The sequence below is a fragment of the Astyanax mexicanus genome, chromosome 21, assembly GCF_023375975.1.
Source record: "Astyanax mexicanus isolate ESR-SI-001 chromosome 21, AstMex3_surface, whole genome shotgun sequence".
Classification (NCBI taxonomy): Eukaryota; Metazoa; Chordata; class Actinopteri; order Characiformes; family Acestrorhamphidae; genus Astyanax; species Astyanax mexicanus.
The window spans coordinates 31081413-31099628 of NC_064428.1; the positions used below are offsets into that span (position 1 = coordinate 31081413).

At 38.8% G+C, this 18216-nt stretch overlaps 2 protein-coding genes across 4 annotated transcripts in view; one reads left to right on the forward strand and one right to left on the reverse strand.

The window, feature by feature from the left end:
• Window positions 1-18216, forward strand: part of pcca (propionyl-CoA carboxylase subunit alpha) — a 238898-nt gene that overhangs the window by 81765 nt on the left and 138917 nt on the right. For both annotated transcript variants that reach the window (XM_049470134.1, XM_049470135.1), the window contains exons 22-23: window positions 9864-9941; window positions 11576-12651. In XM_049470134.1, coding sequence (XP_049326091.1) covers window positions 9864-9941; window positions 11576-11644 — 147 coding nt within the window. In that variant the 3' untranslated portion in view covers window positions 11645-12651. The remainder of the gene's footprint in view (window positions 1-9863; window positions 9942-11575; window positions 12652-18216) is intronic.
• Window positions 14314-18216, reverse strand: part of marchf4l (membrane-associated ring finger (C3HC4) 4, like) — a 39260-nt gene continuing 35357 nt past the window's right edge. For both annotated transcript variants that reach the window (XM_022674629.2, XM_022674630.2), the window contains exon 4: window positions 14314-15589. In XM_022674629.2, coding sequence (XP_022530350.2) covers window positions 15099-15589 — 491 coding nt within the window. In that variant the 3' untranslated portion in view covers window positions 14314-15098. The remainder of the gene's footprint in view (window positions 15590-18216) is intronic.

Genomic DNA, 18216 nt, shown 5'->3' on the forward strand with positions numbered 1-18216 from the left:
GTCACCCAGCTTGGTCATGCTGGCCATTCTCATTGGTCATTATGGTCCTCCCTGTCATTCAGCTTTGTCCTCATAGTAATGGTGGTCTTCCAGCTTGGTCATACTGGCCAACCACCTTTGCCATGCTGGTCATCCAGTTTGGTCACTATGGTCTTCCAGCTTGGTCAATATGGTCAACAAGTTTGTCATCCAGATTAGTCATGCTGGTAATCTAGCTTGGTCTTCACGGTCATGCTGGTCATCCTCATCCAGTTTGGCGATGCCGGTCAACCGGCAACATGTTTTAAGCCTAACTGGCCTCCAGGGGTCTCTTTGCCTGTAACGCTCGAACCCCGTAAATCGCCGCTTGCGGCTATATTTAGGGTTCAAGCACCGAAGGTGCGTAGAACCCTATTGTTTTTGCTAAGATTTTTCTTATTATTATTATTATTCTTTTTCTCCTGTAAAAACAGTTGTGCAGCCTAAACCGTAAGTCATAGAGAAATGAAACTTGGTAGGTAGATGTAGGATCAGTGCATCTCGGTGGACAACAAAAATGGCACCGATTGGTCAAGTGGTGGCGCTATAAACAAGGAAATTCATTTTTCACAATTTTCTCAATAACTCAAAAACCATAAGACCTACATTCAAAATTCTTTGTTTGATGGATTCCTTGGGTCAATACCTACAACTTTCCAATTTGGACCATGCACTTCCGTCTATATAGATTTTTTGCTAATTTGCATAATATGCAAAACATACTTTTGCGAACTAGTCCTAGGAATTTTGATCAATCCTGGCATGTTTGGTATCAAAACACTCGTGAGAGCATGGCCTTCAATATTCATTAAGAAAAAGTTGAAATTTGTAAACAATATGGCCACCATATGCAAATTAGTCCTTCCGGATATATGCCCCATTCACTTCAATTGTTAAATTTGGAACACTGTTTCTCAGCAACCGTGCAACCTAGCAAGCTGAAACTTTGCATGCAGAATCTGTCATACAGCCTCTAAAGGATGTTCAAAGGGCAACTTAATCAATCAACATGGCTGAACACCATCAGCCAAACAGCATTCAGCAGACATTTTGGCAGGCTGAATGTTGCCCAATCTGGATGACACTTGGCAGTTATGTTCAGGTGGAGACGCTGTAGTGACCTGCAAATTGCTGAAACAATCCGACCACTGGGGGGCGCTGTTCCAACAAATCGAATACATGTCAATCATACTATACTATTTTGACATCTAAATGTTTGTGCCATATTTAGTACAGTGGCTCTGACAAATTTGTCAATACAACTATGTTTAAAAAGTGCTTTGTTCATTCAGAACTGCTAATTGTTTGAAAATAGCAATATTGATACTAGTCTCTGGATATTTGGCCTATCACCGCCATTTCAGACTTGTTGCACACTGTAGAGTCTCTAGGTTAAGATTCAATAAAAACATTTGTGAAAATTTCACATACAATAGTGTCCAGGCATCAAGCAGTCTGAGCGTCCTTGAAATTTTCAACCTAAATTGCTGTAACTCTGCAGTATTTGCTGTAATCTCACAATGTCAAAGACCTCTGTACAATATCACTCTGATGAAGCGCCATTTAATACAGAACTAGATTTAGAATATATTTGTAATTACATGTCATATCAGAACATGCACTCCTTTGTGCCTCTTCTCAACATTAATAACAGGTGAAAGACTTTTGATAATTTCTCAATGTGACAGAGTGTCTCCAATTGTGTTACACCTTCTTACACATCACCATCCTATGCTCTAGTAGGCACCATTGTGCCAGTTGCTGTTTGATGAAGCGCCATTTAATTCAGAACTAGATTTAGAATAACTTTGTAATTACATGTCTTGTCAGACAATGAACTCATTTGTGTTAATGTAAACTTGTTTGGTAAAACATTTCAGCTTGTTTTGCAAAGGTCAAAAGGTCAATCTGAACACCACTTTGTAAACATTCTGGTTGAAACCACCTGATCAATACCAATAACATGTAGACACATTTTGACTAGATCTAACTCACTTGATGAATATCCTACAAACTTCACTAGATTGACATTACAATTACAATTTACAATTTAAGCACTGATCACGTTGAAAGGCTTCTGCTCAACATTAATAACAGGTGAAAATTTTTTAATAATCTCTAAATGTGACAGGGCATCTCCAATCATATTAGCCCTTTTTACACATCACCATTCAGTTCTCTAGTATGCACCATTGTGCCAGTTGGTGCTTGAACCCGATGATTGCCGCTTGCGGCTATATTTATTATTATTATTCTTTTTCTCCTGAAAAAACAGTTGTGCAGCCTAAACCGTAAGTCATAGAGAAATGAAACTTGGTAGGTAGATGTAGGATCAGTGCATCTCGGTGGACAACAAAAATGGCACCGATTGGTCAAGTGGTGGCGCTATAAACAAGGAAATTCATTTTTCACAATTTTCTCAATAACTCAAAAACCATAAGACCTACATTCAAAATTCTTTTTTTGATGGATTCCTTGGGTCAATACCAACAACTTTCCAATTTGGACCATGCACTTCCGTCTATATAGATTTGTTGCTAATTTGCATAATATGCAAAACCTACTTTTGCAAACTAGTCCTAGCAATTTTGACCAATCCTGGCATGTTTGGTATCAAAACACTCGTGAGAGCATGCGCTTCAATATTCATTAAGAAAAAGTTGAAATATGTAAACAATATGGCCGCCATATGCAAATTAGTCCTTCCGGATATATGCCCCATTCACTTCAAGAGGTAAATTTGGAGCACTGTTTCTCAGCAACCGTGCAACCTAGCAAGTTGAAACTTTGCATGCAGAATCTTTCATACAGCCTCTAAAGGATGTTCAAAGGGCAACTTAAACAATCAACATGGCTGAACACCATCAGCCAATCAGCATTCAGCAGACATTTTGGCAGGCTGAATGTTGCCCAATCTGGATGATATTTGGCAGTTATGTTCAGGTGGAGACACTGTAGTGACCTGCAAAGTGCTGAAACAATCCGCCCACTGGGGGGCGCTGTTCCAAAAAAACGAGTATATGTCAATCATGCTGTACTATTTTGACATCTAATTGTTTTTGCCATATTTAGTACAGTGGCTCTGACAAATTTCTCAATACAACTATGTTTAAAAAGTGCTTTGTTCATTCATAATTGCTAATTGTTTGAAAATAGCTATATTGAAACTACTCTCTGGATATTTGGCCTATCACCTCCATTTCAGACTTGCTGCACACTGTAGAGTCTCTAGGTAAATGTTCATTAAAAACATTTGTGAAAATTTCACATACAATACTCTCCAGGCATCAAGCAATCTGTGCGTCCTTGGAATTTCTAACCTAAATTGCTGTAACTCTGCAGTATTTGCTGTAATCTCACAATGTTAAAGACCTCTGTACAATATCACTCTGATGAAGCGCCATTTAATACAGAACTAGATTAAGAATAACTTGACATTACATGTCATATCAGAACATTCACTCCTTTGTGCCTCTTCTCAACATTAATAACAGGTGAAAGACTTTTGATCATTTCTAAATGTGACAGAATGTCTCCAATTGTGTTAGACCTTCTTACACATCACCATCCTATGCTCTAGTAGGCACCATTGTGCTAGTTGGTGCTTGATGAAGCGCCATTTAATTCAGAACTAGATTTATAATAACTTCGTAATTACATGTCATATCAGAACATTCACTCCTTTGTGTTAATTTAAACTTGTTTGGTCAAACATTTCAGCTTGTTCTGCAAAGGTTCAAAGGTCAATCTGAATACCACTTTGTGAACATTCTGGTTGAAGCCACCTGATCAATACCAATAACATGTAGACACCTTTTGACTAGTTCTAACTCACTTAATGAATATCCTACAAAGTTCACTAGATTTACATGTGAATTTAAGCACTGATCAGGTTGAAAGGCCTCTGCTCAACATTAATAACAGGTGAAAAACTTGATAATTTCTAAATGTGACAGGGCATCTCCAATCATATTAGACCTTCTTACACATCACCATTCAATGCTCCAGTAGGCACCATTGTGCAAGTTGGTGCTTGAACCCGATGATTGCCGCTTGCGGCTATATTTTTCTTTTTTTTTGCTTGAAAGATTCAAATTACTGTCCAAATGAATCACCAGCATCCTGAGATTTTAATCACTTTTTAAAAGATTCAGATCAGTTTTTAACAACATTTGAATCACATTTTAACAAGATTTTAAGCATTTTTTTAATACATTCAGTAGGGCTGTCCCTAACGATTATTTTTTAAACGATTATTCTAACGATTATTTTTTTCGATTAGTCGACTAATCTATTTATTGAGAAACATATTTAAATAATTATTATTTTACGTTTTAAAGCAAACGATAAAATACTATATTTATATATAACAACAACAACAACACAAGCCTACTAAATCAAACCCCACACTTATAATCACTTACATGTACAACACGTTTAGATCTATAACGCTAAAAATGAATAAGCTCCCATACACCACAACCGTGTGTTGCACTGTTTTCTGTGACCGCTAGATTTTGTGACCACGGGCAAGTAGTTCTCAGCAGACCGGTGCACTGGCCGATTCGAAACGTGTTCGTTTCTAATGTTTACCCCGACTGGCCAAAACGGTTAAGTTTAGGGCTGAGGGTAAGGTGTAGGTATAGAAAGCTTCCGTTTTGCCAATGAACGCTCATAACCGTGAGCACTGGTCACAAAATTCCGACGGTGACAGAAAACGGTGTAACACCGCAGCGCCGACGCCGCTAGCTAAAATAACTTAAGGCAGCTAGCTTAGCTAAACACCTGAACTTATGAATAATGCTACTGTTTCTGGAAACTGCGAAATGCCATGCACAAATATAAACCAAAAATGTATAATTTCTGCCTGTGGCAGGTTTAAAACCTTTGGTAGACAGCCTTAAGTCTTTTTAAAGACACCCGCGGAGACCCTGATGTAAACGGTAACTTACTGTGTGACCCTGTTGACATAGTGCTCCTGGATGTTTGCGCTTCAAGTGCTCCTTTTGCACGTATGGCAGAGGACCACATTGTTGCCCTTTTGCGTGAAATGCTCCCAAACTTTAGATGCCCGCTGGCGTTTTTTTGTAGCTGGAGATTGCTCTCCGGAGTCCAAGCTCTCTAGAGCTTAGATTCTCTGCCCGAACCAGACATGACCCGGGCTCCAGAAAATAGTCCGAGATGTAGGCGTCTGTTTTTTAATTATATTTTTATTTAAAAAAAAAAAAGAAATAACGAAAATAACGGGGTGTTGTGCCGATTCTGTCCGCGAAGCGGGAGTCAGATTCAGCAGACAGTCGGATTCGGCACAAGCGCGGCAAAACCTCGCGGTCCGCGGTGTCAGTTGTAAGCGCTCGCGCTAGCCGCAAAATACGGCAGAAAACACTGAGGGAGCTGCCGAATTATGTATGGGACTAGAATATGAACTCTCACCAGAACAAGCGAATCTCTCTCTCTCTCTCTCTCTCTCTGTGTCTCTCTCTCTCTCTCTCTCTCTCTCTCTCTCTCTGTGTGTGTGTCTCTCTCTCTCTCTCTCTCTCTCTCTCTCTCTCGCACGTGAACTCCTCCGCGTTTGACTTGCAGAACTGTGTTTAGCTGTTCTTAAAAATCATTTTAATTAAATAATAGTTCTATGATTCTATGTTACCGTGTTAATTAACATATTTACGACGCGCCGACGCACGTTATGCAAATCGATGTATTTTCGTAATCGATGACGTCGATTATGTCGACGCGTCGCCCCAGCCCTAACATTCAGATCACTGTCCAAAAGAATCAGATCACTTGTTAACAAAATTTTAATCACTTTTCAAAAGATTCGTATCACGTTTCAACAAGATTTGAATAATTTTCTTTCAAGATATCAGAATACTGTCCAAATGATTTAAATCACTTTTCATAAGGTTTAGATCACCTTTCAACTAGATTTTAATCTTTTTTTTTTCTTGAAAGATTCAGATTACTGTCCAGAGGAATCATATCACTTTTCAAAAGATTCAGATCACTTTTTAACAAGATTTGAATCACTATTCAACAGGATTTGATTTTGTTTTTTCCAAAAGATTCAGATTACTGTCCAAAGTGATCAGATCACTTTTCAAAGGATTCAGATCAGTTTTTAACAACATTTGAATCACATTTTAACAAGATTTTAAGCATTTTCTTTCAATAGATTCAGATCACTGTCCAAAAGAATCAGATCACATTTTTAACAAGATTTGAATCTTTTTTTTTTTCAAAAGATTGAGATCACTGTCTGAAGAAATCAGATCACTTTTCGACAAGATTTGAATCACTGTCCAAAGCAAAAAAACTCATTCATAAACTGATTCATTTGACTTCTTTTATAGTAGGACTAATGGTATTATTTAATAATGCAGCTCACAGTAAACATGTTATGAAAGTATCTATTCGGTAATAATAATAATGATGATGATGATGGCTACAGATTGTGGTCCACTACCTCAACACCAGCCAGCAGTAAGATCATGAACTGGTCAGAATGGTGAAGTGGAGCTGTTAACTTAATGGCATTAACTCAGGGCAATTCCCTCTGACGTAATAAATGTCTGTTTACATTTATAATGCATGCAGTGAGAGACAGAGGGGAAGAGATGCTGTGTGTATGTGTGTCAGGTTGGATTGAGAGAGTGCTGATTCAGAAAGGAAATATGTCATATATATGCCAGACTCAGACTGACTGGCTCCACTGAATACATTACAGCCAGCCTGTGCCCTCTTCCAGTAATACTGCCCTCTCTCCTATACAGCTCACACACACACACACACACACACACACTTCAGCTAAGAGCACTTGTGTTGATTACTCTCTCTTTCAAACACACCCATACATAGATATATTAATGTGTATTCATTCTAAACATTCAGGATTTGCTTTGATGCAACGGTGTCTCAATTCCATACATGTCTCACTACCCCAAAAATACAGCTCTGGAAACAATTAAGAGAGCACTTCAGTTTCGGAATCAGTTTCTCTGATTTTGCTATTTATAGGTTTATGTTTGAGTAAAATGAACATTGTTGTTTTATTCTATAAACTACAGACAACATTTCTCCCAAATTCCAAATACAAATATTGTAATTTAGAGCATTTATTTACAGAAAATGAGAAATGGCTGAAATAACAAAAAAGATGCAGAGCTTTCAGACCTCAAATAATGTAAAGAAAACAAGTTCATATTCACAAAGTTCAGAGTTCAGAAATCAGTATTTGGTGGAATAATCCTGTTTTTTAATCACAGTTTTCATGCATCTTGGCATTATGTTCTCCTCCACCAGTCTTACACACTGCTATTGGATAACTTTGTCACTCCTGGTGTAAAAAAAATCTTGTGATCATCCATCTTCCTCTTGATTATATTCCAGAGGTTTTCAATTTCGTTAAATCAAAGAAACTCATCATTTTTAGGTGCTCTCTTGTTTTTTTCCAGAGCTGTATATATGTGCTCAGAGTCAGGTGATACTTTCATCTTTTTCATATTAACATTTATTTTAATAGCAGTACATTTGTTTATATAGTAAGAAGACAATGCTTATTTGTTTTGAACTTCAAATATCCTTTACCCAGGGTTCCCGTGGGTCCTAAAAGTCTTAAAATGCCTTAAATTAAAATCCTGGTTATTAAGGTCTTAAATTGCCTTAAATTTACTGGAAATTTGCTGTAGGTATTAAATTTCTCCATCAGCGGAGAGCTGGCTAACGTTAGCGGCAAGCTAGCTACGTTACTGAGGAGAGAATTAAGGTTAGCAGAGAGTTAGCTAACTTTAGCGGCAAGCTAGCTAGCATACTAAAGTTAGCGGCAAGCTTGCTATGTTACTGAGGAGAGAACTAAGGTTAGCGGAGAGCTAGCTAACATTGGCAGCAAGCTAGCTAGCATACTAAAGTTAGCATAAAGCTAGCTACGTTACTGAGGAGAGAACTAAGGTTAGCAGAGAGTTAGCTAACTTTAGCGGCAAGCTAGCTAGCATACTAAAGTTAGCGGCAAGCTAGCTAGTTACTGAGGAGAGAATGAAGGTTAGCAGAGAGTTAGCTAACTTTAGCGGCAAGCTAGCTAGCATACTAAAGTTAGCGGCAAGCTAGCTACGTTACTGATGAGAGAATGAAGGTTAGCGGAGAGTTAGCTAACTTTAGCAGCAAGCTAGCTAGCATACTAAAGTTAGCGTCAAGCTAGCTACGTTACTGAGGAGAGAACTAAGGTTAGCAGAGAGTTAGCTAACTTTAGCAGCAAGCTAGCTAGCATACTAAAGTTAGCGGCAAGCTAGCTACGTTACTGAGGAGAGAACTATGGTTAGCGGAGAGTTAGCTAACTTTAGCGGCAAGCTAGCTAGCATACTAAAGTTAGCGGCAAGCTAGCTACGTTACTGAGGAGAGAACTATGGTTAGCGGAGAGCTAGCTAACATTAATAGCGAGGTAGCTAAAATTACCTTACCGGTGAGTTAGCTAAGCTACCGGGAAAAGAACTAAGGTTAGTGGAGGTTTCCAATAAAATAAATGATTTTCTCCCAAATAAATTATGAATACATTTTGAGGTCTTAAATTATATTTATTGAGTTCTTAAAAAGGTCCTAAAAAGCATTAAATTTGACTTTTAAAATGGGGCAAAAAAAGGTAAATACAAAAATATGCTGTGTTTCTTACATTTGCTTTGACTTTTATCTGATTGCAGACTGTAAGAAACACTGTGATTTTAAACTTGCGTTTTCCATACCGTCCCAACTTTTTCTGATTGGTGTTGTATTTGTGTGTTCCCTGCCTGAGAGCTTCAGAGGAGCGCTGGTCCATATAGCTAATAGAAGGTTTGATTGAGGAGGTAAATGTAAGGCTGACATTTATTTGATTGAATGCGGCCCGTGGAGTTCTCTGCTGGAGAGTAATCATCTGAAATCATCAAAGCTGCACGGCCGCCTCGCTCTGCACACACGTACTGAATGCAGCGCCATTAGTCACCCAGCAGTTCTACTCAAATCAGGGTATTAATAGAGGGACTGTGTCCCATTTACTGCAGCAGCAGGAGCAGCAGCAGCCTCCACTCCTCTGCTGGCCTTTTCCTCCACACTCAACTTGTGGTTGTAGTTTGCAGTGCTTAGTTTCATACTGTTTTATTTTTATTTTCTCTTTTGCATTGGGTTTAACTGCAAACATAGAAAATTAACAAACAACTATAGGCAGCTTGATTTAGGGTGTGTCTTTGCTATCGTAACGACAGGAAAAGTACACCAAGCACTAATTTTCTTAATCAATCATGGATGTGTTTTGGCTGTAATGTAAAATAAACTGTAAACCATAAATTTCACTTGCCATTCCATTTAAAGTGCCATTCCGATGTGCTCTGACTTTGGCAGATTGGTATTTTAGTGGTGCAGTGCTTCTGCGCTTCTCAGCAGAGACTTTTTTGACCTTCTCTTTAATGTTTTGAAGGTGCGCAAGCAGGTCATTTAAGGGAACAGTATTATAGAATAGTATTAAGTATGTTACTTATTTAGTATTCTTTTTGATCATAAATGTAAAATTTTACTGAAAAACAAGTTGGCGCAAATATGATAAGAACAAAAATCTACATCAAGTCTATCTTTATGAGAAACCACAAAGAATATCTTGAGAAAATGAGAGAGTATTGTTATGAACACTTCTCTTGTTAATTTATCCCTGGGATTCTTTAAAGCATATATATGATCTTTTTCATGTGTTTAATGAAAATTTAGGTATCCAGGATTTTCAGGCTGTTAATTGATCACAGTACCCTGATCAAACAAAAAAAAAAACAAATAAATAATATTTATAATAATGTGGTGATTAAATATGATGGGGTGTGTGTGTGCTGCAGGTGGCAGAGGGGCAGGAGATCTGTGTGATTGAAGCCATGAAGATGCAGAACAGCATGACTGCTGCAAAAACCGCCAAGGTGATCATTCTCTCTCTCACACACACACACACACACACACACCACCCAAACACGGGAACAGAGCATTTATGATACATAATCCACCTCACTGCTACTCCTCTCAATTAATCACCCCGACATAAAGAACGTCCTCTTCTGAGAACAGATACTGCACAGACCCTCAGAGAGAGAGAGAGAACAGAAAGAGAGAGGGAGGGGGGAGGCAGAGACAGGAAAAACAGAAAGAGAGAGAGACAGAGGCAGAAAAAAAACTGAGAGAGAGGTGACAGAAAGAGAGGGAGAGAGAAAATGGGCAGAAAGCAAGAGACAGAAAAAAACGGAAAGAGAGAAAGGGGGAAAAACAGAAAGAAGGAGAGAGACAGAGACAGGAAAAAACAGAGGGGGCAGAAAGAGAGAGAGACAGGGAAAAAAACGAAAGAGAGAGGGGGAAAAACAGAAAGAGAGAGACAGAGACAGGAAAATACAGAGGGGGCAGAAAGAGAGAGACAGGGGAAAAACAGAGAGAGAGAGAGAGAGAGAGACAGACGGACAAAAAACGGACGAAAAGCAAGAGAGAAAGAGAGAAAAAAGTGAGAGGAGAGAGAGAAAACATGCAAAAAGCGAGAGACAGGGAAAAAACAAAGAGAGAGAGAGAGGGGGGAAGCGGAAAAAAAGAGAGAGACAGAGGCAGGAAAAAACAGGGGGTGCAGAAAGAGAGAGAGAGACAGGGAAAAATGGAAAGGGAGAGAGAGAGAGATAGAGAAAATGGGCAAAAAGCGAGAGACCAGGAAAAACGAAGAGAGGGGAAAAGCGGAAAAAAAGAGAGAGACAGAGAAAAAACAAAAAGAGAGAGAATGAGAGAGAAAAAAACGGATGGAATGCAAGAGAGAAAGAGGAAAAAGTGAGGGAGAGGAAAGAGAAAAATAGAGAGAGTGGGAGAGAGAAAACGTGCAGTAAGCGAGAGAGGGAAAAAACGGAGAGAGAGAGAGTGGGGAAAACGGAAGGAAAGAGAGACAAAAATGGATGGAAAGCAAGAGAGAAGGAGGAAAAAAAACAGAGAAAGAGGAAAAGAAAGGGAGAGAGACAGGCAGAGAAAATGGAAAAGGGGGGGAGAAACAGAAAGAGAGAGAGCTGCTCTTGTGCACAATGCAGATGATTAGGGCTCTATTTGAGAGTAATTTAATCTCTGTAATCATGTATTCATGATTGGTCTGCTCAGGATTTTGTGAAGTTTTGCTGCTCTGATCATGTGACAGTTTTCCTCTTTTCCCTGCATTAAAGAGGATATCTGAGCTGCTGGCTGTGTTATAGATGCATGACCTGCTGTGCTGCTGCAGCCTGACACTGTATAACTGTATTAAAGCAACGCTATATAGAGTGTGTTTTTAGTAAAATGTAATACAATTGGTGGGCTTAAAATATCACAATTTCAATATTGAATCATAACCCCTGTATTGCATTGTGCTTAATATTGACTGTTTTAGGGACTAAAATATTTTAGAATACTTTAAACTAATATAGAACTAATATTTCATCGTAGTTTCTGCATTATTGACAAAATGAATAACAGAATGATGAACCTGAAGCTTAAACAGATATGCTAACACTTTTGTCATAATGATTTTTTTTTTTATCTTTTTACCCTTCTGTCTCAGGTTAAGAGTGTTCACTGCACAGCTGGAGAGACGGTTGGAGAGGGTGATCTTCTGGTGGAGTTGGAGTAAAGCAAACACACCTACTGTACCGCTGTCCAGCCTGCAAACAAACCAACAGAGACACTAGTAGCCTAGATGGAACATTCCCCATCACCTCACCTCGCCTTGTGTTTCATCTTATGTTTTCTTTGTTTTTCTGTGTGTGTTTTTCTTCTTCTGTCCTGGCGAAGCGTCTTTGGAGCGTTTTTTCAGATCTGGTTATGGAGCACTGCAAGTTTAGAAGTAAGGTCGTTACTGTGCCTTTGCTAGGGATGGGCATTTTCACCATCTATTAATCAGTCATCTAGGACACTAGAACACCTGGAAAAGAACACTGACACTACTATAATTATTTAAAAGTTATTTTTTTTAGGGCACTGTGGTTTGTTTGGATTAACTTTTGAAGATACCATCAATTACAGCTCTGGAAAAAAAAGTTAAGAGATCACTTCAGTTTCTGAATCAGTTTCTCTGATTTTGCTATTTCTAGGTTTATATTTGAGTAAAATCAACATTATTGTTTTATTCTATAAACTACAAACAACATCCAAATTCCAAATAAAAATATTGTCATTTAGAGCATTTATTTGCAGAAAATTCAAAATGGCTGAAATAACAAGAAAAAAGATGCAGAGCTTTCAGACCTAAAAAAAACAAGTTTATATTCATAGTTTTAAGAGATGCGGTTCATTAGAGATCAAGGAGAGTTTATTATCTTCTTTATATTGACCAAATATGAATGTATCTGTATCTCTATCAACATGTACTTATAGATGGTTCTTTTTAATGCCCATCCCTGGCCTTCACCCTGTCAGATGTTGGTTGTGTGTTTTGTAATGAGAAAATGATAACAGAATATACTAGTGCATCTCCAAAAATAAGAACATCATTGAAAAGTTGATATGTGAAAATGTGAAACTCATATATTATATAGATGTATTACACACGGAGATATCTATTTTAAGCCATTGCTTTCTTTGACCATTAGTAAATCAGTTTTGCATTTCATTTGTAAATAAAGGGATCAGAGTCTTGAGGTCTAGTGGGAAGTTTCCACCAATCAGTGATGGTTTGGAGAGTCATGTCATCTGCTGGTGTTGATCCACTGTGTTTTATTATCAAGTCTAAAGTCAGTGCAGTTTTGTTTTCACACAAAATCTTACAGCACTTCATGCTTCCCTCTGCTACTGACAACTTTTATAGAGATGCAGATTTCATTTTCCAGCAGGACTTGGTACACTGCCCACACTGCTAAAAGTAATTGGTCTTATATAATATAAATATTTTCTGAGACACTGATTTTTTGGTTTTCATTGGCTGTAAGCCATAATCATCAACAATAAAATAATTAAACAATTAAAATAGATCACTCTGTGTGTAATACATTTATAATATATGAGTTTCACATTTTGAACAGAATAACTGAAATAAAGTTGTATTTCAATATGTTTTTGGAGATGCACTAGTATACACCATCAATCTCCAATATCATCACACATTTTTTTCCAGGTTCACTCCTTCTGCTCACTGTATTAGATAGATAGGTAGATGGATAGAGGATAAGCTGATCAAGAGAGTTGCTTTAATCATAGGATCATTTTACCCTGCGTTAATGAGTTAAATGGGTTTCCTGTGGTCTGTAAACTCCTGACTGTAAGTAAGTATTCATAAGTGTTTGTACCTGACCTTAATCAAACTCTTGGATTCACTTTTAGAAGTTAAATAAATTGTGTCCAGCAAACTTTCAAACCTCCCTCTCCTCTAGAAATGTGAATGAAGCTGGTGAGTTGAGCTTCTTTCTTTCTCTGTTACCATACAAAACTGCACAACCCACAGGATAAACCCATGTTCTGATTTGTAAATGTTTTTAAGAATGATTTTTGTAATAATAAAAACAGCACTATTGGGAACAAGCTTGGCTGATTCTTTTTTTAGGGTTTAAAGACTTAAAAAGAAAGAAAATAAATAAATATTATTAATAAGTGTCTTAGGCTGATGCAGAATTACTGAGTAGCATCACAGAGCACTCGAAGGAATAGGCAGCAACTCGGTTCCGATACATCAGCTCACAGATGCCTTGTGCTGATCAACATCACCCTTTGGAGTGATGAGGGGAAAGAGTGCCGTCTACCCACCCGGAGACAGCAAGACCAATTGTCCTCTCTCAGTGCTCGAGCAGCTGATGGCAAGCTGCATGACTGGGATTCAAACCAGCGATCTCCTTAATAGTGGCAGGGCCTTAGCCCACTGGAAAAGGTCATATTTACTGTACAGACTAAAACTAACCATACTAAACAAGAGACCCGAAACACATCCCACAGATCAGTTCAGCGTTCTTTACCAATTTATGATATGGACATATTTTAAGACTACAATAAACATATTTGGCATATGAACAATAATATTAAAGAATATGAATCAGAATTTTGTCTGAGCACATTTCCTCATCATTTATATTAACCAGCCTGAGACAGACATCCTGGCGGAGTGCCTGAACGCGTGCCCTCAACAGCCAATCAGGGAAAGTGGCCGGCGTTCCCGAGTGATGGATAGACTTGGATTGATCTACAATAGCAGCTGGTAGTCAGCAGAAAGCGATGATATCACCACTACTCACTCCATCACTCCTCATCCATCACTCCCTCCCCTCATCCTCCCATCCTATCCCAAGAGAAACGAATGACGACAGACACGTCCTATACATTGCACTCATTCTTTTTCTTTTTAATGTAGCAATGCATGTTATTTTTTTTTCCCGTTTTTTATTTTTCTTCACGTATTTTAACAAACGTAAACAAAAGTCGTCCGCCAAACAAGATGGCCGAGCGTCCATCGGATCGGGCCACGTTGGTCGGGTGGGGTATTGGGTATCGGGTATCTCCACTGGGGTACGATGGCTACGTGTGGTGTCCGTAGTGAGAAAGGTCACCGAGGTCACAGTCCGGAAGAGTTCGTTATTAAGGTCAGGCTGACCCGTTTGAAAGCAGCCTGGTTGGGTTTTGATGTAAACTCACAAAAAAAAAAACTTTGCTTCAGTGTGTGTTCTTCACTTCACAAAGTCTTTTTTTTTTCTTTTTTTCATTTATCAATATCAAAGTACCATGACCACTTACCGTCATCCCATAATGCTCGTCAAACGCTGTTGTGTGCGCTGCACTCGCATTGCTTTCTTTCTTAGGTTTGTGCTTCAGAAAAATACTGGCTGGTCACTTCCTGAGCCTGTTCTTGTATCGATTCCAGCTCTAATTAATAAACCAATCACACACATGCATGTGCTTCAATCTGAGCTTGACCTCTTGACCTTTTGACCCTTAACTTAGTTCTATCTGTAGTTCTATTTTATGTTTGTTTTTCTTGTTACAAAAAACGTACATCCTTGAAAACTAAAACCAAAACCAAAAACCTTCCCTCCTTAATGAAGCACTGTGAAGTATTTGAACTGTATTTGAACTGTATTTTTAAGTCCCGCCCACCTGACCGGTTCTCAGACCGTAGTGACCCTCATGACCAGTTCACGATTGCCATTTGCCGCCTGTCCAGCCGGCGCTGCCACGGCAGCAGGAGGTGGGCGTGGCTCCTGAGGCCGAAGGTGCTGGCTGAGCAGCTGCAGGAGGTTGTAAGCACAGTGATGTTCGGCCAGGCTGGCCGGTCCGTTCTCTGCCTCCGACGACTCCTCCGTTTCCGGGGCGACCGGCGGTAGCGGTATGGCAGTGCCGGGGGTGGCCGTTGCCGTGGTGACCCCCATTAGAGAGGAAGTAGAAGGGGAAGGGCCGGAGCCATTGGGCGGGGACGTGGACGCCCCGACCCGGTGGCTGAGGGGCAGGGTGAAGGAGCGCAGGGTGCTGCTGGCTCCACCCTTCTGGGGGTCCTCAGTGTCCTTCAGCTTGTCGTAGTTGAGCACCTTCCACTGCTGGTTTACCGCCTGCCAGCGGTTGAAGATGCGGAACACGGACGGGCCTTCGTGCACGATCAGGGCTGTGGAGACAGAAAGAGGAAGTCAGTTCAGCAAAAAAAAAAAAAAAAAAAAAAAAAAAATTTTATATATATATATATACACGTGTATATATATATATATATATATATATATATATATATATATATATATATATATATATATATATATATATATTTATACGTATATATATATATAAATATTTTACGAACAGTATTAACCCACTATGGCAGGGTGTTGCCACTTTTACGATTATTACACCATCTCTTTTCTTTAATTTTTGTAACGTTTCTTACAGAGACTGTAAAAAAAAAGATGGACGCCGTGTCGCTGTTTCCATTCACTCAATAAAAATGAATCCAAAATCTTCCACCATGTTGGCGATCCTGACACCCGAGTCTGTAGAGAGCAGTACAGACCAGAGGAGGAAGAAAGACTGGAGAGACAGCCTACTCATTTAAATAACCCCGCCCCTGCCTCCACACAGCTCACACAGTCTATGGTCCCACCACGGCTAGGTGTAACCCAGCCCTTTTACAATAACCACACCTTTTTGAATAGAGCTGAATAACGTTTTTAAAAACGAATTCTGTGGGGATTTAAAAAATTAACAATATAAGCAGAGGTTACACTAGCTGTTGCTTAGCTGTTTAAATAAAGGAGGTAGAATTACAGTATATTAGAAAAAAACGTGATTGAAAGTTGTCTGTTTTGCCATTGAAACCTATGGGGATGGGTGGAGTTACACAGCTTTCTGAAACCGAACAGCAGGGGGCGCCCGACCTGTGGTGGCTTCACTTTTGAGAGACGATGCTCTGTCCAGCTATAAACAGTCTATGGTTTCTTATTTGTCACAAAATGTCACATATTGTTAACTTAATAAAACATTGTTTTTATGTGCGGTCTGAGGGCAACATTATGCAGCTAGACAATAAGTGTTGTAAATAATGCTAAAGCAGTGATGGATAATAAAAAAAATATATAAAATCTGTGTCATAAAGGGTTTAAAAAAGTTTAAACTGCTTTTGTTGAAGTAACTGTCTCTACTGTCCAGAAAAGAAGGGGCTTTACACACCTCTAACCCACACCTGGCTTTAGACAGGGTGCCAACAGCTTTATGTAAATTGTTTATCTGCTCAAGATAGTCCTATTTTTTTGGCTATAAATCAATCAATACAGAAACTAGACAGGCTGTGTATGCACATTTGCACATCTGTATCAGCAATCTTTTACAGGTTTAAGGATAGGTTTAATTTTTTTTTCCATATAAAACAAATTAAAAACAAATATATTTCTCTTTGTATACAGCTCTGGAAAAAATAAAGAGACCTCTTCATTTTCTGAATCAGCTTCTCTGATTTTGCTATTTATAGGTTTATGTTTGAGTAAAATGAACATTGTTGCTTTATTTTATAAACTACGGACAACATTTCTCCCAAATTCCAAATAAAAATATCCTTATTTAGAGCATTTACTTAGAGCAGAACATGAGAACTGGTTAAAACAACAACAAAAAAGATGCAGATCTTTCAGACCTCAAATAATGTAAAGAAAACAAGTTCATATTCATAAAGTTTTAAGAGTTTAGAAATCAATATTTGGTGGAATAACCCTGGTTTTTAATCACAGTTTTTTAATGCATCTTAGCATGTTCTCCTCCACCAGTCTTACACACTGCTTTTGGATTAATTGGAACTTTATGCTACTCACTCCTGGTGCAAAAATTCAAGCAGTTCAGTTTGGTTTGATGGCTTGTGATCATCCATCTTCCTCTTGATTATATTCCAGAGGTTTTCAATTTAGTAAAATCAAAGATATTTTTCATTTTTAAGTGTTATCTCTCTCTCTCTCTGTGTATCTCTCTCTCTTTGCTCCCACATATTGATTTTCTCTCTCTATCCCAGTCTCTTTTCCCACAGCCCCTCACTCTGTGCTCTCACTCACACTCTGCAGCTGGTCCGGATGCTAGCTAGCGCTAGCACTAGCGCTGCTGCTATTTTAGCTGGTAGCGGAGTGTGAAAACGCCTCGCTGCTGCCGAGACTGCAACACACCCAGCCTCTGTTTACTCTGAATCTCAGTCAGTGCTGTAAAATCACAGCTTATCACTGCGAATAAAAGCAAATCACATCCACACGTCCACACGTCACGTCCACACGTTCTACTGCTAATGCTATTGCTAATGTGATTTGATTAGGTAACATTAGCTAACCTCATTTTCTCTCTGTATCTAACAGAACAGAGGAGGGGTCTTACTGTTACAGCTACTGTATATCACATCAGCTCTCTCACAGGCCTGTCCCAATAATTACATCATTATTACTGTACAACACAGATATATACAGCTCTGTAAAAAAAAATAAAAGACCACTTACAATTGATGTGTTTCTTTGATTTTACCAAATTGAAAACATATAGTATATAATCAAGAGGAAGATGAATGATCACAAGCCATCAATCAATGTTTGAACCAGGAGTGGCATAAAGTTATCCAAAAGCAGTGTGTAAGACTGGTGGAGGAGAACATGATGCCAAGATGCATGAAATGTAATTACTGTGATTAAAACCAGGGTTATTCCACCAAATATTGATTTCTGAACTCTTAAAACTGTATGAATATGAACTTGTTTTCTTTGCATTATTTGAGGTCTG